Source organism: Monodelphis domestica, chromosome 3 (genome assembly GCF_027887165.1).
Source record: "Monodelphis domestica isolate mMonDom1 chromosome 3, mMonDom1.pri, whole genome shotgun sequence".
Classification (NCBI taxonomy): Eukaryota; Metazoa; Chordata; class Mammalia; order Didelphimorphia; family Didelphidae; genus Monodelphis; species Monodelphis domestica.
In genome coordinates, this window is record NC_077229.1 from 402,675,895 (window position 1) to 402,703,833 (window position 27,939).

General features: G+C 36.4%; 1 protein-coding gene across 14 annotated transcripts in view; it reads left to right on the top strand.

Annotated features, from left to right (window-relative positions):
• FHOD3 (formin homology 2 domain containing 3) overlaps window positions 1-27,939 on the top strand; it is a 719,587-nt gene that overhangs the window by 345,337 nt on the left and 346,311 nt on the right. For all 14 annotated transcript variants that reach the window (XM_007486745.3, XM_007486741.3, XM_007486739.3 and 11 more), the window contains exon 4: window positions 24,430-24,497. In XM_007486745.3, coding sequence (XP_007486807.2) covers window positions 24,430-24,497 — 68 coding nt within the window. The remainder of the gene's footprint in view (window positions 1-24,429; window positions 24,498-27,939) is intronic.

Here is a 27,939-nt window from a genome sequence, read left to right on the forward strand (position 1 = left end):
TAAAAAGATCGTTCTATTACTCAGCAAAATCAAATGACAGAACACTAAACAGAATGTTTGTCATATGAAATCTATTTCTAACTAAACTCTCCCTTTCTCCTGTACCTGTCAAAAATAGGAACTTCATTTTGAATAGCAGTTCCTCCCCCTATTCATCTGGCCTTTCTCTTTTTTATTTATAATTCCCTTTACATTATTTTTCCTAGTTTTTATGTTTCTTGGCCTATATCATATTTTCCTATATCAACAGTCATTAAGTAATTTAATTAATATAACTATGCTTTAAAAAAAACTATAGAAAGAAAGTATGCATAGCTATTTCACCATGGTTGAAAAGTGTCTGGTACTCTTTTCATCTCATCTCTCCTGCTGTTTCTCTCTTTCATGTGCCTTTTTGACATACAATTGTTTTGTTTCTTTCTAAGAACTCTTTAGGATCTATTTGCTATATAAGTGTCCATCTTTTGTTTTCAAACAGATTTCTTCAATTTCTCTGGAATCTTCTTTTGATGATGGTTACATCTCAATATTTTATTTATTATGTATGTGACCTTGGGCAAATCATTTCCCATCCAAGGACTTCAATTTCCTTACATATAAAGATGCAGGATTTGAGTAGATGGTTTATAAGATTACTTCTAATTAAAAATGCAATGATGTTATGATATAACTTCAGGCATTTTTAGCTTTTGCCCTGCACAAGTAACTTTGAAACTCGGGGTGATATTTCTTTATAAGTGAATCTGTCTAACTGCTTAAAGTTTTGTTTGTTTGGAGTTGGGTTTTTTTTTTTTGGTCAAGATAATTTTTAATTTTGATGATGTTGTTCCTCAGTAAGCTGAAATTTGAGTTCTCTCTTGAAATTCTGTATGTCAGTCACTTAATCAATAAGTTTTTAATAAGTGCCTTCTATATACCAAGCAGCGAGCTGTGCCAAGTGATAGGGGAAAAAAAGAGTAACAAAATGATCCCTGCATTTAATAAAGAGATGTACATTCTATCTAGTGAAAATGCCTGGACCCACAAAAGCAGAGGATGGAAAAAAAGGAATAGAAAGGGAAGGAAAAGAAGAAAGGAAGGGAATGGGAGGGGAAGAAGAGAAAAGGAGAAGGAAAAGGGAAGGACAAGGGAGATTTATTAAGGGTCACCTGCCAAAGCATTTAGCAATCCTTTGCTGTTGTTATAAAATGAGGCAAAAAGAGGGTAAATGCCTTGTCCAGGTTCCCATAGCTAGAAAATATCTAAGGCTGGATTTGAACTCATGTTTTCCCAATTCCAGGCCTGGTGTTCTATCTAATGCATCACCTACTGTTCTTGACTATACTCTACAGTATGACTAATCTAACCAACTTGTTGAAAACAATATGTGGTCTTTGATCTGTGTCACCGATGGTCTCCCTTGACTGTCATGGATTCCCTTCTCACTCACTCCTTTCTCTTCATTAACCCTGTTTCCCTCAGTTTCCTGCATGTAAAATGAGTTGGAGAAGGAACTGGCAGACCATTTCAGTATCTTTGCAATGAATTGGACATGACTGAAACAACTGAAAACCACAGAAGGCATTCAGGGGGGAGTAATGTAAAATAAATCTGGGAAAGTGACTTAAAATCTGAGCCTGATTGTGAAAGATTTAAGTCCAGAGAGGTTCATATTTGAACCTGGAGGCAATAGGGAACGAGCCTCTTGAGCATGTTGGTGCCATTGGTTCACAGATTTAGAGCTAGAAATGTTATTAGAGGTCATCAAGTCCATTTTTTAGAGGAAGTCATTAAAGCCCAGAGAAGTTGTCCAGGTAATCCAGATTTTCCTGAATATGTCTCACTCTTAATCCTCTATAATGTGTTTCTTCTCTCAGACATGATCAGACCTGTGCTTCAGGAATATCACTTTGGCTGCTAGCTGGATGAGAAATGAATTTGAGAGGAGAGAGACTAGAGGCAGGGATTTGTTATATTTGCAGAATGTCACTTGTTTTTGCTAATTTTGGCAGTTTTAAAATAGTTCCCTGAAATAGGATGATCACATTATTATGATTATTATTTTATATTTTCCAGGTCTCCAGTAATTCTCCGATTTCTTTTCCTTAATGTTCTCCAAAACCAATATTTTGCTTTCATTTGTATTAATTCCAGGTCCCTTAAATTCCTAACTTCTATGATCCCAATAGCTTAGAATTAATATATTTACAGCCACAACATTATAAATCTCCAATGATAATTGGCTCTTTTTAGTCATTTTCCCCATTTTGCCCTCCAATTTTTGATGCTATTGACAAGGATTTTAATATTTTGATTTGTTTTCATATCTCATTTCATAGCTATGGCCTGGACCTAGATTTCACAGTAACAGGGAGCTCTCTAGTAAGAAATAGTCTTTGTTTATGCAGTTAAGTGCCTTCTTTTCAATTTATACAATTGTAGAGAGTTGCCTGTCATCACTGAGAGATTCAGTGTCTTGTCTAGGGTCAAACCACCAGTATGTGTCTGAGGTGGGAAATTAATCCAGGCCAGCCTTTCCAATAATCTATATTATCTGCAATTATCACCTTCATTTATAAAGATTTGGAAAATGATTATATAAAGAAGGTCAACAGTTTTACTTAGGTAACCAAAATTAGGCTCAAGTAAAGCTTAGTTTTAATCAGAGATTCAAGAAATTCTGGAATAGAAACAAGTCCAAGACATCTTGTCCAACATCCTTATTATTCAGTTAAGAAAACTGAAGCCCAGAAGTGTCAACTAGTTTGCCCATCTTCAAAGAGCTGGGAGTGGCAGAGATGAGATTGGAACTCAGACCTCCTAGACTCGTGTTTCTTCCACTGTATTTAAAATGCCAGTTTTATGCCTTTGCTTCCAGTCTGGAATAGTGCCTCATCTCTTGGGCCTCTGTTTGCCATACTCTTCTAGAAATTCATAGTTAAGAGAGAGGAGTTAACATTTACTAGCTTGTTCCAGACTGGACAGGTGAAAATGGATAACCTTTGCCAGACCTTTTCCAACCCTGAATTTTACGTTTTTTCTTCTTGAGGATTTATTTAAATTCAGGAACACATTGTATTTTTTTTGCCCCAATCTCTCCTTTCAAATATTTCTGAACTCACCTAACTCTTACCACATAATGATTGAAAAATTGAGCTTAAAATTGTTTTTCATTCTTATTGCAACAACTTGTTGCAACCACACATCATCCTTGGCTTAGAGAATGTACCTTGTAAATGGAATTGGCAGAACTTTGGCATCCAACCCAGAGGATAATTTACGGGGGGAGGTAAGGGGGGGCCCGGAGGGGGGGGGCAGCAGTCTGAGTTTACTAGTAGTATGTGAACTTCTCTGTCGTCTACTTTCCTGTTTTTCATAAGTAAACCTATAGTTCAGATTTTGTTATATTTAAGATTTTCCATATATATGTACACACATATATGTTTATAACATATAATATGTCTATATAATAAATGTTATAGATAGTTTGCAATTATGGCCACAGACTGGTTAGAATTAATCCTAACCAAAAACAACCCCTGTTTGGTTTTGTTTTTTAAAGCCATTTTTCTCTGGCTCCACTTTTTCAGATTATGTAATGCATGTTTCAGGATAATGGCTGCTTTCCTCTTGAAACAGAATTTAGGGGAAAAAAGCAACAACTCAGCATTGGCTGCTGTGGTGTGGACAAGATGAACTAGTGAGCCTTTAGCATGTTCATTCCTTTTGGAATAATTGATGGCGCAGTGTTTGCTTTTGACCCCTGCTAAATGTGGTCCTTACCTTCTCCCAAATGACTGGCAATTCACTACCATTTTGCTCCATAATTTTTCAAAGAAGAGATAGAGAACATTTTTCTTATTGACAACTATTAAGAGAGGGAGGAGGTGGGGACTCCACAAACTCTTGAATTTTGAGGCAGGCATCCCAGGCACTGACCTTGATTTGTCTATCTTCATATATGAAAGTAGGATCTTGGGCACCTTTGTAAGTGAATAAAGGCCCAGAGGAATGCTTTTGAAGTGCAAATGTGTATTGTGAAATCAAGAAGATATCTTCTGAAAGGAAGCATATGCAGAAAACCAGGTGCACTGTAACAAAGAGTGGTCCGGATAGTGATTATAGTCATAGGATTTTCAAGCTAGAAGGGACCCTCCAGCTTATTGTATGAAGAGATAAATGAAGCCCAGCTGGAAAGTGACTTGCTTCAAGGTAATTCAAGAAGCTAAGACTCAACCCAGGTCTTCTGATCCCAAGCTCAGGGCTTTTTCTTTACACTCTGCCATGTGTTTGATAATAAGGAATCAGAATGGGAAATCCAATTTAGGGAAGTTGAGGACCCTAATTTCAGACTCCCATCCCTCGAAATCCCTTCCTTTTCCTCTCTGTCTCCTAACTTCATTGGCTTCCTTTGGGTTCCAGCTAAAATCTCATCTTCTGGCAAGAAGCCTTTTCTAATCTTCCTTAATGCTAGTTCCTTTTCCTCTGAGATGATCTCCACTTTATCCTGTATATATTTTGTTAGTATATAATCATTGCCATGTCGCCTTGTTTATTAGGCTGAGTTCCTTGAGAGCAGGTATCTTTTGTGTGTGTGTGTTTGGTTGTTGTTGTTGTTGTTGTTATATCCCCATTGCCTAGCACAGTGCCAAGCACATATTAGGTGCTTAAATGGATGCCTGCTGACTCTGGCCCCTAGAAAGAAAGGACTAAGCAAGTTCCAAGCAATAGTTGTTTGAGACCATGGAGGACCATTAACCTTGACTCATCACCTACATAGACAATAAAATGATTGATTGTTTTTTGTTTCCCTCTAAACCATTGTTTTCTGTCTTAATAACAACTCTAAGATGGAAGGGCAAGGGCTGGGTGAGCTGGGGTTAAGTGACTTGCCACAGCTAGGAAGTATCTGAGGCCAGATTTAAACCCCAATTATCCCAACTCCAGGCCTGCCATTCTATCCATTAAACTACCTACCTGTCCCCAATGACTGTTTTTTAACCTGGCCAAAAATTGAAAATAAAGTTTATTTGGGCCATACTTCAGATTTATAGAGTTTGTGCTCCTTCCCAATAATCTACCATTTTTGCATCGGTAATTTTGCATCACAGCTGTCTGGAGTTAAGTTGTGGGGTAGCCACGGTAAGTGTGGAAAGGAGACTAGTAGAACAGATGCAAATAATGAATTAGGGAAGCCACAGAAGTTGGAATTTTAGAGGAAAAAAGTTCCATAAGTCCCTTCTAGTGGTCTTAATGAATAGCCCAATATTTAGTCAGCATCATTTCAATCATTTCAGTAGAATTCAATAAAATTTATTAAGTATCTACTATGTGCCTGGAGAATCACTTGACTGGGACATGGTGCATTCTCATTTTGTCAAACACTAACAGGAAAAAATAGCTGAGGCTCTTGCATGTCAAAAGTAACAATTTGTTTGGGAATTAGTTTGTCATTAAAAGAAAAAGAGCACTTAATTTTAAAAATCAAGTAAAGGAAATAAAGCAAATATGGTAAACAAAACAAATCTTTTAAAATAAAACCTAGTTCTAAATTATAATCTTTGGAGGTAAGAAGAATTAAAGGGAAAGGTTGAAGTGAAGAAGATAGGATTTAGGGGATCACTTGTTGGGTTTATTCTGCTAGGAATTTCTTTTGTTTATGGCTGAGTCAGGTTGCTGCTGCTAGCTTCTCACTCTCAGATTCTGTGATCTGCTCATTCTGTATACAAAAGATGAGGAAAGAGAAAGAGGCCAAGTAATTTAGTGATCTGAGAGTGTTGGTCCTGGAATGAGAATCCTTTTTCTGTAGCCACCTTGAGTCTCAGTTTCCCTGTCTGTCATTCAGGTCTTATAATAGTATTTACCTCACAAGGTAGTCAGGAAGACTAAATGTGACATTGTAGCTCTAGAAATGTGTGGGGTTTTAGTAAATGTCTGCTATTCTTAAAAGTAAAAGACAACAGAAGGGGCATCCTCAAAGATGATATGGCTGATGTTCTGAACCTGAACCTTAAAGATGTCCAAGGTATTTTCTCATGGTCACACAACTGTCTCCTTTATTTCTAGTCTCTGAAACAAAGCAGTGAGTCTCCTTGACTTTCTTGTTCTCTAACAAGAATCTCTGCTTGAATCCCTGGCTTCAGAGATATGTCATCTAAATCCTTAATTACTCTTTCTCTTCTGCCCCTGGCACTGTAACCAGAAGCCCAATTCACCCTCTATTTCCCCTATTATTCCCAAATGTTACAAACTCTAGATCAAAAGAGTACATTTTCCAAGGTTTATTCCTAAGGAAAAAGAAAATATACAAGTAAAGGAATAATAATCCATCAGTAAAATTTGGGACGTAGGCCTGCTAACTTTATTTTGAACTAGATTTCTCCAGGCTAGTTCAGCCCTTCAGATTTTTGTACCTGGGAGCCTATAGTATAATGCACTGTTCTGGTCATGTGACTTTATCCTTAACACAGCATCTTCTGTATCGCAGCAACTCCTCACTACTTTGGAGTTTCCCCATCTGGGCACACTGGACAAGCCCATTCAACCATTCTAGAGACTTGTGCTCACTTCTAGCCAATCAAGATACCTTAGTTCCTGGTGACTTTGGGGATTCTTTCTACATTCCTTCCTAATTATTAGTTAGCTACCCCTTGCCTTCTCCCTCCTTCTTTTCTCCCCATTGAAACTAGGAAACGTAAACTAGTAATGGTGATGTTCCCATCATCTCAGAAGTCAGAGTTATTTAAGCCGACAGTTTCTACCCAAGGTTGACAAAAGGCACTCCCTTTCATTACAGACAAAGGCAGAGAGAAATGGAAGAAAAGGGAAGAGAATTTGAGTAGGTTGTGAAGAGAGTTGAAATAAGCTGTTCTTATCACTACTTGAGTTTTCTCTTATTCTGTGGGTTTCTGAGATATTATTACACTTGACATGCCAATTAGCTGATTAACCCAGGAGTTAGCCACCTTTCACGGGGGCTTAACAAGGCCTTAGCCTCTTAACCCTTTCCTTTTGGCCATTGGGGTTGGCAATAGAAGGTATGTACTCACAAGACTGGTAACTGATAGTGAAAGACATCTGATCTTTCTGGTCTCTACTTTCTTCATTTGAAAAGAAAAAGGGTTGTCTAAAATTATTTTTTCTAGAATATCTCTCCTAAAATCCCTTTTCCCCCACCACCCAGGCACTGTTCTAATTTATTTCTTGCTAGGGATTCTGGGCAGTAGCCTTGCTATTGGCCTCCCTTCTTCAAGTCTTTCTCTACTCCAGTTCATTTCTCACACAGCTGCTAAGAATTCAGGTCTGGGGCAATTGGATGGCGCAGTGGATAGAATACCAGGCCTGAAATCAGGAGGACCTTAGTTCAAATTCTGCCTGTCTTCTAACCAGATTAATAATAAAAAACAAGATATTTAACTAGGGCTGCTAGGTGGTGTAGAAGGTATAAAGTGCCTGGCCTGGAGTCAGAAAGACTCATTTTCCTGAGTTTAAAACTTGTTTCAGACAGATTATTAGCTGTGTGACTCTGGCAAGTTACTTAACATTGTTTGCCTTGGTTCTCTCATCTGTAAAATGAGCTGGAAAAGGAAATACAAACATTGTCAAGAAAATTCAGAATGAGGTCACAAGGAGTCAGACATGACTGAAATGGCTGAACAACAACAAAAAGGCTCAGGTCTTACTATGTCACACTCCTTTCCCCCCATTTATCTGCCAAAGGGATTTCCCCAAAGAATAACTGCTCTGACTGTGTTGCTTCCATACTTAGTGAGCTCCAATGGCTCCCTTTTACTGTAGGGTCAAAAGAATATCCTCTGAGAAGAAAACCCAGAGAAGTTAAAAGAGATAAGAGAACCCATTTGTATTCTCAGCCCTTAGCAAAGTGCTTTGTCTATAGTAAGCACTTAACAAATGCTTCATTTATTCATTCTTACCTTTTTTCTTACCATCCAGGGTGCTCTCATCCTCTCAGTTACCTAGATTTGATTCCATGGTGTTATCTCAAGACTCCTCACATGCCTTCTCCCCCAGAAAACCACATTTATTATTTCTACCACGTTTCATTATTTATTATTATTATTTATTGTTTCTCCGCTTTTATTATTTCTACCTTCACAATCTCTCCCTATATATGCATTTCTCTCTGCACAAAGCCATCATCCTTACACAGAAGATAGAGAGCTAGGCCTGGAGTTGGTAGGACCTGGGTTCAGGTCTGGCTTCAGATGCCAGGAAAGTCTTAATCCAGTTGCCTAGTCCTTACTGCTTTTCTGACATAGAGTTGTTACTAAAACAGAGTCAGGTTTTAAAAACAAATCAAAACAAAGCCACCTCCCTGGGATGAGTCCTCATCACCTCTTGCCTGAACTATTGCAGTAGCCATTTGGTTGGTTTCCATGGCTCACATCTTTCTCCACCCCAATTCATTCCTCTCATGGAAGCCAAAATGATCTTCCCACAGGTCAGGTCCAGCCATGTCCACCCTACTAAATACACTCCTGTGGTTTCCTCTTACCTCCAAAGATAAGATATAAAATACTCTTTTGGTCTTTTAAGGCCCTTCACAATCTAGCTCCTTCTTACCTTTCCAGTATTCTTATATTTTACTTCCATCTCTCCCAAACTCAATGAATCAGTGACACTCCCTTTCCAGATTCCATACCTTTTCATCCCATGTCTTTCCAGGTCCTCTCCCTTCCCCTGGCACTGTTAGTACCTGCTTTCTGAGATTAACTACCATTTACACTGTATATATTTTGTATATAAATGGCTGTTTGCATATTGTATCCTACTTTAGAATATGAGATCCTCAAGGGAAAGTACAATGCTCTTGTCTTTGTATCCCCATCACTTGGCACAGCAACTGACTCTTAGTAATAAATGCCGACTGACTGAGGAGGTCACTGATAAAAAGAAAAGTCCCTCATGTACATCAAAAGATTTATAGTAGCATATTTTTGAAGCAGCAAAAAACTGGAAACAAAGTGAATACTGTATTAGAATGGATAATCTGTGGAGCTATTTCTAGTTGCAGTGAATGATATACTCTGGCTGTGACTAGAGAGATACTAGAGGAACCTGAGGGTGCCTTGTTGTAATGGATATAGAGGCACTTCTGAGAGATAGAGAGATATTACTAAAGATAGATATTCTGGAGTTATTAGAGAGACTACTAACGGGGGTACTCTGGGGTTGCCTATTGATCACTACTGATGGCTAATAGATCAGTATTTTCCCTACCCTCCTCTTCCCTAAATCCCTCCCTTCACCACCCTTCTTCTGAAACCTGTGGCTTTGCTCCTCCACCCTGAGTAGACTCTGAGATTTATGAGGAAACATTCTTTTCTCTTCCTTTCTCAAGTAAGGGGCTTTATTGGGAATAACAGGATGGAGAACTGAGGTAAGATGAGATGAGAGGGATGAGGGTTTCCCTAATCTATAATGAGGGATAGAAGGATTGTGGGAAATGTCAGTCCTGTCACAACTATGACACAAGTCTGTCAAGGAGATGGAGGACAACTGTTTAATTTTCTTTCTTCTTCCAATTACACAAAACCACCAACAAAAGTTAATTTCTCCTCATGCTAGCTCCAAAAACCTCCCCCCCCCGCCCCCCCCCCGCCACAAGGGTCCTTCAGCATAGGACAGAAGCTAACATGGATCTGTTCCCTGCTTCTTCCCTCTTCAACCTGGCTTGACTCTCCAACTGACTTTCCTGGGAACATTCTATTTGGAATCTTCACCTTGATTGACATATGATGTCCCCAGCTTTCTGTCTTGCATGCATACAATTCTCTCTTCCTTCATGCCTCTTCTACATTCCCCCCTTTTTTCTTAAAAAAAATTCACCTTGCATTTTTAATGATACTTACCTTTAATATAATTCTATCTATCTATTCTTAAATCTGTGCTATCTTAAATATTCCTTTACCTTCCCAAAATAACAAAATCCCAACTAAACTTAGCTATTCTGTCTACCTAGATCTATGCTAAGAATGGTATAGGAAAAATGGCTTAGGAAAGGGATTTACACGAACATAGTTTTTACATAGCAAATCCAGTAGCAAGTTTTCAAATCATTCCAACAATTTCACTAACATTCAGAATATGCAACTGTGTTATCTCCTAAAGTCTATAAATTTAACCAAGAAAATTCCAACCACTAACAAATACTAACTTACACTAACAATGCAATCTAACTTCTATCCTCAAGGATTATGTCTATCTCTACTTCCTTAAGACTTGAACAAATTCTGTAGGCTGTCACTATAGTTAGTCATTAGAATATGTCAATAAATTACTCTAATATAGTTAGCTTGTTAGTCAATTAGTATTTACATGTGTACATAGATTGTACTTATTACATATGTACATCCTTCTAGACTTCTGTGAGAACTCATGCAGATGAGAAATTTCTTAGTCTGTATGAATTTTTCACAGAAATTTTATCAGTGTCTTTTTGTTATGCAATTATGCATGTTGTATACTTACCCATTCCATGAGATATCTTCCTAAAGTGTAATTCGATGTAGCATGTGCATGCACATATGTGATATTAACATGTATGACATACTTACATATCCTTATGATCAAAAATTCCAAAATTTCAAGGTCCTTCCATGTCCTTTTATGTTGCTTGTAGAAACTCTTTCTTCCTCTTTGGTCAGCATATCACTCTTCTGTCTTCTGTCACTTTTGATTGAAGACTTGTGTTCTTTAAATCAGGATCCACTAGCATAATCAGGAACCAGGAACACATGGGAACAAAATACGAACATGTTTGCATATAAGATTTTTATGTGTGCTTGCATGTAAGAGTGAAATTTACATTTGCCTGGAAGTAAGTTGAAATCTTCATGAATGTCAGAATTTATCAATAATTCTTCATGTCTACAAGTAAGTCATACATGTGTTCTCTTCATGCATGGAGGTAAGATTTGCATATGTACAACTTCATGAATGCAAGTAAGCTGTACATGTGTTTATGGGTGGGTGTGAGCATTATGCATAGGTTCTCGAGATTATGTTAAGAATAGTGATTTGACATTGTTTCTAATCTTTTACAGTGTGACTTTTTACAAGAAGATTTATTATATGGTTACTGTACTTATTTCTTGGAGATAGAATTTAAAAAATCATGTATTCATTTGAAATAACATTGTTTCTCTATGTTCTGTTATTGTGGTTGGCTGGCAGAGACTTCATATAAAATATATAGAGGCTTTTTTCTTATGGCTGCTAATGTTTTCCTTTTGTCTGTGTTACTGGCTGCATTTGCTTCAGAGGTGCTATCCTTTTATCATTTCAACATGTGCAGTGCTCTCTTATCTGTATTCTGGTGGCAAGTACTCTCAGGTGCTTTCCTGTGTTTTCAGTAGGGACTGTTATTGCTTATTGATTATTTTCCTAGGGCTACTCAATATTATGGGTGTGTGATGCAATTTCACATGTGAGGCATGGAACCATGGATCTCTATGGTCAACTTTTATAGACATTGGCGTTATCGTTACGACCGTAATTGGTCCGATCCATCTTGGTTCTGTAGGAGATTCTCTATTAAAGTTCTTGACATATACCTTATCACCTAGTTTTATCTTATGCAACGAAAAATCTACTGGTATTTTTTTTCAAAAGCAAATTGTTTCCTCAGTTCTTCAATCCTACATTGTATATGACCATTTTATCTCATAACAAAACAGTGACACCAAAGGCTAAAGAAAATCAATCCTATGGCCTGATTTGGTTTACTAACCCTGCTCTGGGTTGGATTCTCTTAGGGTTTTTTTTTCTTTAATAAACTTACATCTTAAAATGACTATAGGGAAGCATATTAAAAGCTCTTCATTCCGAATCACATAGCAATTAATCCTAAATCTGTTCTCCATTTAACGTGAACATAAGTTGAAAGATATAACCAATACAAGAACAATAATTCATAGTCATTGGAGTTTCCATTGTTCTGCTAAAATATCAAAATATTTGAGTCTTTCTAACCACATTTAAGAAATAGCCAGAAAATACTGCTTTTCAGAAGATATGCAATCGAATCTAGATGCTGCTATTCACTTCCTTTGTGATCCTATGCAAATATGCCTAATGTTTCTGCGAATCAGTGGCATAATTTCTAAAGTGAAATGATTGGATTTAGTGATCTCTAAGTGTTCTTCCTGACATACAACCTATGATCCAGTGACTTAGAGGAGCTGAGTTTAATTCTAGATTCTGCAACTTTCTCGAGTCTAATGATCATGACCCAATACAAGTTACAGTATTCTGGAGCTTCAGTTTCCTAATCATTAAACTGACAAACACCAGCATCTCATAAGGTTGTGGCAAAAAAAAAAAAGTGACATATAAGTGGTGACTATTATTAAACTGTGAGAAAGTGAGGTACTTTCTAGGATGATGACTAATAAATTACTACTTTGGGGTGGGGTCAGAGGGGAAAACAGCAATGACAACAACTAAGTAGCTTCACATTGTAGACTTACTAAGGATCAGAATAGCAGAACAAAGCCAACAGCAAATTAAATCTTCGACCCAGCAATACCACCATTGGGTCTGTTTCTAAAGGTGATCAGGAAAAAAAAAGAAAATTACCTATGTTGTTAAATATTTATAGTGGTTCTGTAGTGGCAAATAACTGGAAACTGAGGAAATCATCTGGGGAATGACTAAATAAGTTGTGGCATATAATTATGATGGATTATTATTGTACCATAAGAAATGATAAAGAAGTTAATAAAAATAAACAAGAAAAGACCTATGTGAAATTATAAAGAGTGAAAGAAGTAGAACCAAAAGAACATTATATCCAGCAGCAACAACAACAAAATACTGTTTGAAGAATAACTTGTGTATATTCACCCACAGAGAAAGATCTGATAAGTAGAAATAAGCAAGACAGGGTTTTATATAGATTTTTTTAATCAAACAATGCTTTCTCAAGTGCAGGGAACTTTTAAGTAACAAACAAACAAATTATTTAATTAATTAATTTTTTCCCCACATTGTTCCTTACCCCAACCTTCTAAATGAAATCATTAGCAAGCCTAGAGCTGGGAGGTCCTTGATTTGAATTTGACCTCAAGTGAAGTGGTACACTTCACAAATGAGTTCAAACACCTAGAATTTTGATTATTGGAACCATAATTTATTAATAAAAGAGAGAAATAAAGAATCTACCAGCTGGGACAGAATTCCCTAATGGAAAACTGCGTTGGTTTGACATTAAGGAACAGAATATATACATTACAGAGTTCTTTTCTGACAACAAACAAACCTTAACACAGGAATGTGGGGTCCAAGATGGGGGGACAATTCTTAGATTTACAGGGGTTATTATCTAAAGAGTGTTTATCTTCACTTAGCCAAATATTAGTTCTCTGGCCCTTTGATATTCCTGAAATTCCTCTTTGTCTCTTGCCCCCCCAAGCTAAGTAGAAACTGGTTTGTTATCTGCATAAACAGCTTGATCTTTGGGGGAAGGGAAGCCAGGTCTGTCCCCCAAAAATGCGGACAGGGGTCTATCTGCTTTATCTCTTTTTAATTTTTCCATCTTTAATCTTTCTGGGGCTACTTCACAAGTACTTCCTAGCTATGTGACTTAATCTCCATTGCCTAGTCCTTGCACAGTATTGATTCTAAGACAGAAGATGACAGTTAAAAATATATATACATACACACACACACACACACACACATATATATATACACACACACATATATACATACACACACACACACACATATCAGGTGATTACTAATGAAGCCACAAACATGACTCTAGATTGGGAGTTAAAGTGGAATATAGTCTTCATTTTTAGTGTGCCATGTGATTTATTTTGGTTCTCTGGCAAGAAATCTCAGGAGAGAATTCCTTAGAAAAGTTGACAGAAACCTGAGCTGAGTATTACTTGGCCACAGACTGAAATATCACCTAAACTTGGTTAATTAATTTTCTTCAAGTCAAATTTTGTTGCATTTCACAAATTTGTTTCTCTCTCTTTCCTCTCTCCACCTTCATTCTACCTGTACACTGCTCCAGCATACAATTAGTTAATTTACTTACTGCTCAGTGAGAGATACCAGCTTCCTCAGAGGAATAAAATGTTGGCACTGCTGAACAGTTGAGAACTCTTCCTACCTCCACATTTCCTATTGTATAGCAACAAACAACACTTTTTATAAAAGGTGTTGACACTACCGCTAGTGTAAATAGGATTTAAAAAAACATAAAAGACTGTAATTTGCCTATCAATGAATCCCCTTTCAAATTCTATACTTAGTGCTGGCTCCAATGTACCAGGAATTAGGTTGATTTGCCAGGTGAAAGAAAAGCCTTCTTTTGGTGTCAGTCCAAGTTTTTTCTTACAGTTCTAGGTTAAATTGTTTGATATTTGGTGAAAGAAGGGGATCTTAAGTCAGTTTATTTTATATCTAGTGACTTTAAGCAGAAGTGGTTAAAGCACATCACATTTTAGTTATATCTTTTTTTCTTTTTAGTGTAAAGTGACCTAGTCAAGTAATTTTTTTCTCCCTTCTCCACCTTTATTGATCAATCCCCACCCCCTTCCTTCACAGTCACAATTTTACTGACTTCTCTTGTCATTTTGGTTTTTCTTTTTCTATAAAGGTGGGGACTTTTATTGTCTTTTATCTTTGTCATCATTCAGTGTGGTACTTTTTGGAGCCTCAGAATTGTGATACTGTATGAAGAATGATAAAATCATTGATGTTTGGAGCTAGTCTAATTCTTTAATTTTACAGCTGAGGAAACTGAGGCCTAGAGTGTTTATGTGATTGACTCATCTGGCTAGGAGAAAAACCAAGAAGAGAAGCCAAATCATGTAGTCCCTAGTTCAGAGCCATTGACTCTGAGCAGTATGATATGGGCCACCTCTGAGTCACAGGTTGTTACTCCATAAGATAGAAATAATAACAATACAACTCTATCTCTCATAGGATGTCATAAGGCAAGTGCATTGAAATGTTAGCTACTACTGTCATCACTATCCATAACTCATTTTCCAGTGCATATACACAACACATAGATTTCCAAGGAATATTAAAGGCATCTTTCAATCTTTTCATGTGACTTTATTACTCTCTCTTTTTCAAGGTAAAATGGGAGTAAAGATGATCTAGACCAGTGATGGCTAACCTATGTCATGGGTGCCAAAGATGGCATGCAGAGCACTCTCTGTAGGCTCACATGCTGCTCTCTCTCTCCACCTCTACCCCCAGAGTTCATTACTAAAAAGGCAGAGGAACTCAGAGCTGCTCCCTCACCCCTCTCCACTATGCCTGACATTTTTTTCACATCATCTGCCCCTCTGTCCAGCAGCCCAATGGGAGTGCTTCCTCCCTGTCCTGACTGGGGTAAGGTGGGCTGCTCACAGTTGGCAGAACTGGAAGGGAGCAGAAGGCTCAGCCCCCTCCCCTTCCCCTTCCTCACTTCATTTCTTCCTCCGCCCAGTAGCCCTTTCTCCTTCCCCTGAGTGTGGGGTAAGGGAGGTTGGGCATGCCTGTCACTCAATGGGGGGTGGGGCAAGGCATGGCACATGATCTCTTGGAGTCAGGGCACAGCAAAGGTTCACCATCACTGATCTAGACCTAAGATTTCATTAGTATGGGGAATTCCAAGTGTGGAAAGTCCTTCTTCTTAAAGAAATTATATAGAATTTGCTAAAATTAAAATTTATAGCCTGGAGAATAAATATTTTTGACTGATTGATTATCTGGAATCCCTGATTTGTTAAAAGTAATTTGCACATATCTATATTGGATTAGTGGTAGGACTTAACCCTAAATCTTCCTGGCCCCAAGACCAGCTCCCTATCCTTCTCCATTTTTCTGATAATTTGCCTGTCATAATTATTCATATTTACATAATAGTCAAAGTTTACAAAGTTCTCTCCTTCCAATCACCCCATGAGTTATCTGTGGTATTGTTTTGCTCTCCCCATATTTCAGATGAAGAAACTAAGTTTCAGAAAGATTGTGTCTTGCTCATGGTCCAAAGCTGGCAAGTATGAGAGTTAGGACTCTGACTTTCTTTCTAGTTCCCTTTCTGATGCACCCCTTCTCTATAGTGTATTTATTGTGGTTCTCTAATGAAGATATTTCCCTTTGAAATTGGAGTTTGGAGGAGGGTGGAATGGTTGGAAAAGTTTGGAGGTCAAGGAGACAATAATTGACAATTAAGTTCATTAACTAGCCCATTTTTACCTGTCCAGGTTTTTTATCCCTTATTTTCCAGTAATCTTGTGCTCTAATGACAGTAGCTTGCTTATTCTTCCCAGAATGGCATATTCCAGCACCAGACTCTATGCTTTTTCACTGGCTAGACCTCTGCCTGGGGCCACCCCTCTCCCCTTATCACTGTCTCCTAACTTCCATCAAATCTCCCCTTCCTCATGATGCATTCTCTGGTCCTACTAGTGAGAGAAAAGCCAGTGCTTTTTCTTTGAGATGACTATATTTCCAGATTGAGATTGCACTATGTGTGTATATATACATATGTATATAAAATATACACAAATAGGAAAAATAGGGTAGGGCCATATTGTATATAATGGACTTAAAGTGCCAAACAGTTATTTGAATAACCTTATCATTTATCCAGAAACTCTGTCTTAACCCTATTGGAGATTTCATATTAGCTTCCATTGTCTAGATGCCTATCCATTGACCCTCCCCTTCCCAAGTCCCTACGGAGTCTTTTATAGTGTCTCCTCTGGATTCTTAATTGTGGAGGAAATCAGAAAACAAATTTCCACCTTAATCGAGGAAGCAAATAACAAGAAGGAAAAAGAGAAGAGCACATATGTATTAACTTTGTGTATGCTAAGCAGATAAAGATTAAGACATTTTTATCAATATCAAGTTAGGACACATGACCTGATCTGTGATCTTTCTCATTTCTTTTCTTTTCTGCCGGGTAAAAACACTTCAAAACTCTTTTCTTCACTTCTTAAAAATTTCAATCCCTATTTCTTTAGTTCAAAGATTGATTTACTGAGCACACTTAAGTAATCAAAGTAAAGAGGCAGCTAGGTGACCCAATGGATTGATAGCCAAGTCTGGATGTGGGAGGTCCTGGGTTCAAATTTGGATTGAGACATGTCCAAGTTTTATAACCCTGGGCAAGTTTCATTGCTCATTAAAACTCATTGCCTAGCCCTTACCACTCTTCTTTGTTGAAACCAATACACAGTGTTGATTCAAAGATGGAAGGCAAGGATTTAAAAAATTAAAGTAAAATAGAAACAAACAAATGTATTTCTCCCTTCTGAATATAAAATGTCAAAAGAAAAGTGAAAGGACAGGTGTTGTTTCTTATAAAGATTTTTAGGGCTAAATAATTGAAATTTTTTCAATTTGTGAAAATTGGTTTTCAAGGCTATCTGCAATTAATATTATAGGATAGTTTCAACCTACAAAGGCTATCTTGGCATAAAAGACCTGGATAAGTATGTGTTGAGAGAGAACATTATAGCAACGTAGAGCTGGATAAGTCTTTAAGAATGCTGCAGTCATCCCCTAACTGATTCTAAGAATCCCTACATGCAATATATGAATATAATGTGTAAGAGAGTATAAAGAAAGGATGAAAAACAATGTTAAAATGTCTGCTGAGAATCCTGTTTTATGTAGGGAACAATTATATATTAAGTTTATATAGTTTTCTTGTGAAAAGGAAAAAAAAAACTTAAGTTGCTGAGCTGTAAGCCTTTTCCCATATTTTGATGAACCCATCTGTCTCAATGATGTGGCAACCTCTTCTAAAGGTGTAAATAGTAATCTATCCATGGCAAATCTTTCCCCCTTTTCCTCCTGTCATTGTCCATTGGAGATTTAACCAGTATTGTTAAAGGTTTTCTAATAGCTGTTCCTCTCTCATTCCTTGCTTTTCCTATAGAAACTGCTTTGCCTTTTCTGATTGTAGATGACCTTGATATCTTACTACTTCTTAGATGGAAATAACTCTTGATAAGGCACCACAAACTGTTTATACCCTACTTCTGTCTCTTGCCCAAGTTTTCCTTTCTTTAGTGATGATGATGATAATTATAGTAATCCATTTATCTAGCATTTTTGTAGTGTTTGAAGTATTTTCTCATAAACTTCCCCCAAATCAATTATTTTAAAAAATCTTTTTATTTGATTAAAAATGTTACCAAGCATTTATTTTTTCCTTCTCCCAGGTCCACCTCTAGTACCTTACCCCACTCCCCATTGGAAAAAAAGAAAAAGAAAATCCATGTAACAAACATGACTAGTCAAGCAAAACAGAATCTTTTAACTGGCCATGTCCATTATCCTGAGTCCTTCAACTCTTTCTTAGGTACTACTGAGTCATGGTTGGCCAGTGTATTGATTAGAGTCCTTAAGCCTTCCAAATTATCTTTCTAATATTGTTGTTTGTGTATAGTTCTGGTTCCGCTCTCTTCATTTAACCTCAGTTCTTTCCAGGTTTTTCAGAAACCACCACTTTTGTCATTTCTTATGATAAAATAATGTTCTATTACATTTATAAAGCATAATTAGTTTAGTCATTCTCCAGTTGATGGGCTTTCCATTTCCAGTTTTGTTTGGAGTATTTTGCCACTAAAAGAAGGCCTGAAATAAATATTTTTGTACATATGGGTCCTTTTTCTTTTTCTTTGATCTCTTTGGAGTATAATAAAGTTAGCAACCACCTGTTTTCCAGAGGGTAAATGATGGTGTCTTATGAAATATGTGTTAAAATTGCTGGAGTAGGAAATCAAATACGAAACTTTTAAACTCTTTTTGTTTTGGCTTCGTGGTTTTTTCCAAGTTAAGTTTGTTGAGATTAAATGAACCTTTCCAGTTACATTTTGTTATCTGGTATTCAATCATGAAAAAAATTGTCTTTCTTTTAGAATAACACCAAATAAAGATCTGGCCTATCTAGTCTATCCTTTCCTATGAATTTTTTATTGTTATTTCATCCATGATGGAATGTCAATATTGTTCTCTTATAAGAAAGGAGACCTAACACATGACATTTGTTAAGAAGTTGATTAAAAAGACAAATCAAAGATTTCTAGCATGCTAAGAGATGCTGCCTCTTGTGATTAAAATGAAACTTCATTGCCAGTAATTTGTACAAAGGGGGGAAATGCCATAATATAACCAATGCCAGATGGCTGAATTTCTAGTATAGGAAAAGTTTGGTGTTTTATAATACATGAAACAAAAAAAGTTTTAAAAGCTTTAGAATCATTTTTGACATGCTTTTTTATTGAGCCAAAATATGTGATATTCTTATGCGTGTTAGTGAATTCTTGAACACTGGAATTATAAAGAGCAAATCTAACTTTAGAGTTTAAGTGAAATCACTTTCGTGAGTATTTAGGGAGGAAGACTCCTTACAAAAAAGGGTACATAATTCAGTAGTAAAAGCCAATGTTGTTTGAAATGGGTGCATTTAGAAGGATAAAACAAATGAGTGGAAAGAATTTTGCTTTGAAAAAATCAAGGCGGCTGGAAATATGTTACCTAAATTTAAAAAAGAAAAAAATTGCACCTTGTTCTTTAAAAAGAAAAGGAAATGCTTTTTTTTTAAAGTGAAAGACATTTATAGAAAGTTGGATGGTTTTTCTTTCATGTGTTCTCATAAAGATATAAACTGAACTAATTTTCCAGCATATGCTTATCAAAATCAGCAGTAAGTAGAATTTTAATGCTTTTTGAAATTCCTTTCAGAATTTAAATATATTGCAAAGTGATCTAAGGAAGTTTCTCTTATCAAACAATCATGAAAATGGCTATTAATTCAGGATGTTTCCAGTTTCATAAAATATACTAGGGAGAGGCTATGTTGTGGATTAGAGGGCCAGATTTGGAATCTAATTAATCAATCAACATTGTTTATTAGTACCTACAGTGTAGCAAGAACTATGCTGGGCAGTAGGATACAAAAAATCCCTGCCTCAAAAGAATTAAAATTCTTTGCAAGGAGAAAGTGAGAAAGAAAGATAGCATATACTCATATAATAAGATATTAATATATCAAAAATAAATATGGGGTGCTTTGAAGTTGGGAAGAGGCATTAGCATCTGGAAGAATCAGGAATACCTCATTCATATAGGAGATGACCACAAGCCAGACTGTGAAGGAATCCCTTCTCTTAGAGGAAAGAAAGGAAGATGCTTTATTTAGCACCCTTTATGAGCCAGGCACTTTGCTAAGCACTTTACAAATATTACAAATATATTGTTTTCTCCTCATAACATTCCCAGGAAGTAGGTGCTATTATGATCATCTCCATTTTATAAGTGAGGAAACTGAGGCAGATAGAGGTTATGTACTTTGTCCAGGGACACACAACTAGTTACTATCTGAGACTGGTTTGGAACTCAGGTTTTCCTGATAAGGAAAGGTGAGCACCATAGAATTGATGTTTTTGAATTGTGGCGCTAGAGAAGATTTTTGAGAGTTCTTTTTACTTTCAGCTGATAGAAAAAGTCCTTTTTGCTGATATTTTTTCAGGGGCTTATGTTTTGTTTGCAGGAATTTCAGTATAAGCTCTCATAAAAGAGATGGGGACTCTAGGTGGTACCAGTTAGAACCTGACACTTTAGATTGAGCATTCCAAATTGATTTCTGTGGGAGGAATAAGTGAATGATGTAATTATTAGAGGCAAACAACCTGCCTTTAACAACAGTTCCTTAATGGCTGTTCAGTTAGAGAAGGTGTCCTGCTATATTTCCACAATTGTGATTTGTTCTTGGTAGTGAGAGGAATGAGGGCACCAGGGTAAGCAGCAGAAACAGAGACATTAATTCATAAAGGCTAATGAACTATCCCACTAATGTGGCAGCTAGGTGGCATAGTGTATAGAGTCAGAGTCAGGAATACTTCAGTTCAAATTCTGCTACAGATGCTTCTTAGCTAGGTAGGTAGTCTTGGGCAAGTCAGTTAAATGCTGTCAGCCTGTTTGTTTCTTTTTTCTCTTCTCTGTCTCTTCCTCTCCTCCCCAAACCAAAGAAGGAACCATTTGATAACAGATTTGTGCATGGATAGATAAATAGACAGATAGACAGACAGATAGATAGATAGATAGATAGATAGATAGATAGATAGATAGATAGATAGATAATGTCTTTATGTCTTTTGTGTTTCCTTTTTTTGGTTCATTCTCTGTAGGTAAACATTCATAAATTATTACTCAAATATTAAATCTGCAGCTATATAGAATGTTCTCTTGGTTTCACTCATGTCACTTGACAGTCTTATTTTTCCAAACTGAAAAATGGGGATGGTGATGATGATAATGCCAAATTTCTATAGTCATTGTGAGGATTAAATGAGGGAACACATGTAAGGCACTTTGTAAACCTCAAAGCACTGTGTAAAAGCTAGTTGTTTTTATCATTAGAAGTAGTCACCGTGATGCCTGGTTGCCATATAATGCCAATTCAGAAATTCTGCCTAAGCCCCAAAGCATATTACAAGCAGTCACCCCAAACTGGATGTATTTCCTGAAAATGCTTGTAGCACATGAATGAAGGAGATCCTGGCCTCTCTTTGAGTACCATCTTTTGAATACCCTGCTTCATGTCCTCATAGAATTGAGCTGTGGTATATGTAGTCCATTGGTAAAGCATTCTCTTTTAGTGTAGGGGGTCCTTGCAAAGACCTGCTTGTCTTGAATTTGAGGTATGTTATGAGAAGTGGAATTTAGAGGGAGGGGAAATAAGCCTAGGGAGCTGTGTGCATGTATGTATATATACACATATATGGATATAAATATAAAATATGTATATTGCATATACACATATACATATGTATATAGTTGGTAAAATTGGTAAATCTATCAGACAGCAAAATTTTCCTTTCTCAGGCTAGCTTCAGAAATTTAATAGGAATTATTTTTTAAATTCCCATCAAAGAGTCATTTTTGGCTTTTCCAGACCTTTTGATTCATTGATATTTGATGATGAATAAGCTCTATTCATCTGAAAAGGTCATAGTATCTTGTGAACCTTTTTATGCTTTGTTTTAGGGAATTGGTTATTCCCACCATTGTGAGTCACTCATTCTTAACCAAGATCTTAACTGTTTTTAGAAAGTGTATATTGAATGCTCATTGGACTTTGAAGATTGATTGTTTTTTGTAGTTATTTGTTTGTTTGTTTTTTGTTTTGGGGTTTATCCAAAATATCTACCTTCAAGGAGTTTATTATTTATTTGCAAAAAGTTTTCCATCATGCCCTCCATGATCTCTTACAAAGCAATTCTAGCTGCAAGGCCTAAATTATTTTTACTGTATTATTCTGAGTCATTTGACTCTTTAAATGCTGAAGAAATCACCCATTAGAGGGATCAAGGCAAGGCTACAATTAGGGAACACTTGTAGGGAGGAAATTTCTGAACTTGACAACGATGGATGTGGACCTTGGACTTATTTTTGACTTTGATCTTTGACCCTCATTTTTTTCTTCATTTGTAAAATGAGGGGTTTAAAGAACTAGCTAGGTGGCTCAGTGAATAGAGATTCAGGCTGGGAGATGGGAAGTCCTGGGTTCAAATATGGCCTGAGACACTTCTTAGCTGTATGCCCCTGGGCAAATCACTTAACCCCAGTTGCCTAGCCCTTACCATCCTTGAAACCGATATTCAATGTTGATTCTAAAATAGAAGGTATGAGTTTCAGAAAAAGAAAATGAGGGGATTAAAGTAAATGATATCTTCTGTTATATTGGAAAGACAAATAGATTAAGAATCAGGGGGCCTGGGATAGAATCCCATCTAAGCTTCTGAACATATCACCCAGTACCTGGCTCACATTAAGCACTTAATAAATGTTTATTGAATGATTGGCTCATGGACATATGGAGAGGGTAGTCAAGACTAATATGTTGAAAGTATTATTTTAGGAAAATTAATTTGGTAGGAGTTTCCCAAATTGAAATACAAGCCGCCTTCTCCAGGGCCTTCCAAATTTTCCAGATTGGCCATTCAAATGACACACATCCTATTCTTTCTTGATTTCTTTTTCTTTCATCCACTCCAACTCAAGTATCCAGATCACACACATACATGCATTGAGTCCTGCTACATTATCCCGCTGTCATCCCTTTCCTACTGATAACCATTCTACATTTTGTCACAAAAACACCCAGGAGCTAGATCACACCAAAAATGATCAAGAACATGTCTTAATGCTTTTATTGCCTGATGGAAGGGAGCAGTAATTAGCAACTGAGGACAGCTGAACAAACACAATGTCTTCAATCCACACAGCTGTCTGCCTCCCCCTGGGGTTCTCAGATCTAACAGGATTGTACATATGGTTAATACCACATAACCTAACACTTAATTATGTTCATATCCACATCTGTTATCACAGCCCATTTCAGGCACACATATACTGAACTTGAACACTGTTCATTCTGTACTCGCTATTTCCATTTTTATGTAGATAGCTAGTTTTCCATCTTCTTGTTGGCTTCTGGTAGTCCCGTGTGGTCCTGTCTATTCATTGGGGGTCCCGTCTATTTTTGGACATGTTTGTTACAGGATTTCCCTATTGTTTTTGTACATGATAGCCTGCCCCCACTATAGGTGCTGTTCCTATCTTTCTGCAAAGTTCCTTATTTATCATTCCTCGGAGAAGTTTTGTATGTCAATATTTTCATTGGATGATGAGCTTAATTATTATTTTACTGAGATTCTTCTCTGTGTTGTTTAGCTTAAATTCTATGTAGTTTTAATTATGCATTTTATTATACTGTTCTGCAACTGTGTAAAGGTAGTCTTATCTTCTTCATTAGGTTATGAAATCTTAGAAGGCTGGTATTGTGTTTGTCTTACACTTCTCTTGTGCACCTGACAATGCTAACTTAGTATACTAATAAGTAGTAAAAAAATACAAAAAAACCCCCAAAACTTTTGTTGATTAAATGATTGGTGAGGAGCTTGAAATAAGGAGTCATTAAAACAGAGCCTGAGAAAATAGTGCTCTCATAAAAAAATAATGGGTGAGTTGAGAAGAGGTGCTGATTTGAGGAAGAAATAAAAAATTCTTATTTTGATACATATTTAGAAATGATGTACATATGTATATATATCTGTGTGTGAGAGAGACAGACAGGCAGACAAGACAAACAGAGACAGAGAGAGAGAGAGAGAGAGAGGCAGAGGTCAGGATTAATGATGCACATTTGGGAGTTACTAATGTATAGATGGTATTTGATAGCTTGAGATGATAAAATAATGTTTTGACTTTTTATCCCATTCTCAATTATGAAACTCTCTTTCCTCAATTTGAATTCCTGTATATTGTCATTTGTCCTCCCTCGGTTCTAATTACTTTTTCACTAGAAATCCTCAAGTTGAATCCAAATCATGAGTATGTATTAATTATCCATTTAGGTGGCAAAATTAATGTTATATATTATATTGTTTATTTCAGAAAGGCTGTACAACTCCAGTGGTCGAGAGTTAAGAAGGGCCCTTTTCTCCTTGAAGCAGATATTTCAGGTAAAAAAAATTTTTTGACTTAATTCTCAATTGGAGAATGTTAACTTAATGCAGATGTATTTTTATTTCATTCAAAGGGAAATAGGAAAAAGTTGTCTATAATTTAGTAAAGAAATATCTATATAAGACTGAGATGGTCAATATCAAATTTATACTCTCTATTATTACAGAGGTAAGGTTTACTTTGCCTATTCCCCTGTGCTTATTAGAACAAATGATTATGGCAGAAGGTCAGATTTTCTTTAAAAGACCTCCTTTCATACTCATATGTGTTCTCATCTTTTATTTGAAGATCTAGTTTTTCTGAGGACATCCAAATGATAACTTGAAAAGGCATGAAAAATTCTGGTAAGCATATCTTACTACTTCACTAATTAATCATGTCCATTCACTGTTGACTGCCATATTCTACTGCTACAAAACTTTTTGTGGCTCCACGTTGCCCAAAAAAGTCAAAATTCCTTAATTTGTCATTTGTCTATAATGTTGGCACCAACCCACATTTCATCTTTACTTCACATTACTTCTTTGCACATAACCTCTTCTCCAGCCAACAACTATTTCATGGCCCAAAGTTTCCTTCTGTGTCTCTTCTCATGCTTTTTACCTATACTTGTTTGTTTGTTTTTTTAAAAGAAAAAACATGACCCCTTACCTTTCATCTTAGAATCTATACTGGGTTCCAAGGCAGAAGAGTGGTAAGGTCTAGGCACTGGGGCTTAAATGACTTTCCCAGGGCCACATAGCTAGGAAGGGCAGATTTGAACCTAGGACCTCCCAGCTCTGGACCTGTCTCTTAATCCACTGAACCACCTAGATGCTTCCTTTTTCTATATTTGTAATAATTTTCTTCTTGTATTTTTCAAGGCCCAACATAAAATGCCATGTCCTTCATATAGCCTGTTCACATACTCCTAGTTGGATATATTTCCTTCTTTGAAATCCCAAAGCTCTTTATTATGTCACCATTAGAATGTGAGCTCCTTGAGAAAAGGGACTGTCCTACCTTTCTGTTTGTCTCCTAAATGCTTAGCATCATTTTCCCCACATAGTAAGCATCATTTAATAAATACTTCCTTCCCATTCATTCATTCTTGTGACTCTTTTCTTGTTGTATTTTGTACTATAATATATTATTTTATATTTGTTTTATTCTCACCACTATTTTTATCAGCTAATTATGGGCAAGGACCATGTCTTATTAATCTTTTTATCTCAGCAGTGTCCAACACTAATGGAGCTGTGATCTCAGCAAAGGGGGCACTTCTTTGATGATGCAGGGAGCAGCCTATTCATACCTTTTTATCCTATGTAGCTCTTGCCCATGTTTGCTCTTAAATATTCTATAGAGCAACTGGCCCACATTCTGAAGGTCTCCTTTAAACTCTGACATTTTTTGGATACCAATGGAACACCTAAGTGAACCAGTAGTTACCTCTTAACACTCACTGGCTGATCAGACTACTTCCTTTGCAAGTCTACTGCGTCTTTGATAATATCTTTTATAGTTCTTCTCCTGCTTGATTCTTCATTTTTAATATGCTCCAGCATACTTATGCCTATCTTTGATTTCTTCATTGCCCTTCAGGTGATCCATAGTATTTATTCTTTGGAGTTGGATTATTCCACAACTGAAAGCTGTATAAGATGAATGAAAGAATATCAATGTTCAAGATGGACCTTTGTTTTAGGAAGAAATTGGTGTCAATAAAATTGCTCCACAGTTTCTTCAAAGCACTTCAACCTGTTTTCTTTCTTCTAGTTAATTCTAGGTCTAGTTCATTGTCCATCCATAGTGCCTGTACCTATAGTACTGATGGACTGGTTTTTATGTTAAACTGGATATTTGCAATTGATATTTTCCATGTGAGCAGGTTAAACTCTCAAATGATTATGAAGCTCCTTAGGGGATTCTTTGCAACAATCTTCTAATTGCTGCCCTATACATTCTCCCCCTCCCCCCATTTTACTTATATTTTCATTGGTATAGGGGACTCCTGATGAGGAAATTCCCTCCATCAATGCAGATTTACAAGTGTTCTGCAATTTATAATCTTTGAAAGCTTACCGGGGCACTAAGAGGTTAAATGACTTAACCAGAGTTTCAGAAACATCATTTGAATCTAGGCCTTTATTATTTTATTTTTAAAATTGTTTATATTTCATTAGAAATCTTAAACAACTTTAAGAACATTATTTCATCCTTCCAATATCCTTGAAAAATTCCTGATGGACAAATATTGTCATTCCTACAGAAAAGTAAGATATTCAGTTGATATTCACTGAGTAAAAGACAGACCTATTGAAATCAAGGTTTCTAATTTCTAAGCCAGGACCACCCCAGATTCTATCCAAAATAATTTATTGTCAGCAATGAGGCAATATAAAACACAAATTTACCTATGTAGTATAGGTTTGCTTTTTCTTTTCACAGATATTTCTCTGCCAGTTGGTAAAATTGTGTACAATATTAATCTTGATGATTAGCTGGAGGTACTATATGAGGGTACTAGTCATTACTTTTGCACAATGAAGCCATGTGTGATTTGACATTTTAGTTAAGGCAATAAACATTTGTTATATGCTTGGAAAAACTTTCTGACTAGACATGAGCTCATCTAAATGTTCATTTTTAACATATGGTGGTGGAAAAGGATATGGATGGAGAGAAAATTATTTTTTATTTCCTTTTTACTTATGGGTGTAAAGTAATTTTCCAAAAATTCATGATATCTTCCCATTTTCTCTTTCTCCCAAAGCAATGATTATCTCAACTGACTGAATTAAGCACAGATGTCTTTCATTTCTTTTAGGGCACGTCTATAACTTCCCCCCCCACCTGAATAACATATTAGAGCTTTCCCTATGGTTTCTTGATTCAAGAGGTGACGTCTTTAGTGCCTGTCCAAATTTAGACTTTGCCCTTCATCCATGTAATTTCAAAAATATCATAGACTTCAAATAAAGGCTTAATTCCATATAGGGCCAGGAGAATTAGGCCAGTTACTTCAAATTATTTTTCCCACTTGGAAATAAACCATACATAGTTAACTGAATACTCCTTTAATACCAACCTTCCATTATCCCATTAGGAGTTCTAGTATTTACATCACTGAGGTTTTTACTTTTACTTTGTTCTGACAATTTTGGCCAAATTCCCCAACTTTATCCTGGACATCTTTAAATCCAAGACATAGACTTATGCAGGAAATATACAGAAATGTAAAGGGAGAATCATAGATCATAAATTTAGGAGAGAGAGGAACTTTGAAATTATCTCATCTAATATCCTCATTTTATTTATTATTAATATCCTCCTCCTTTTCCTCTTCCTCCTACTCTTCTAAATACTAGGTACCCATCTCGCCCAGGCTAGAAGTGAAAGGGCTACTCATATTCCTCTTCTGATAGATATATAAAGGAACTTTGACCTTTTTCATTT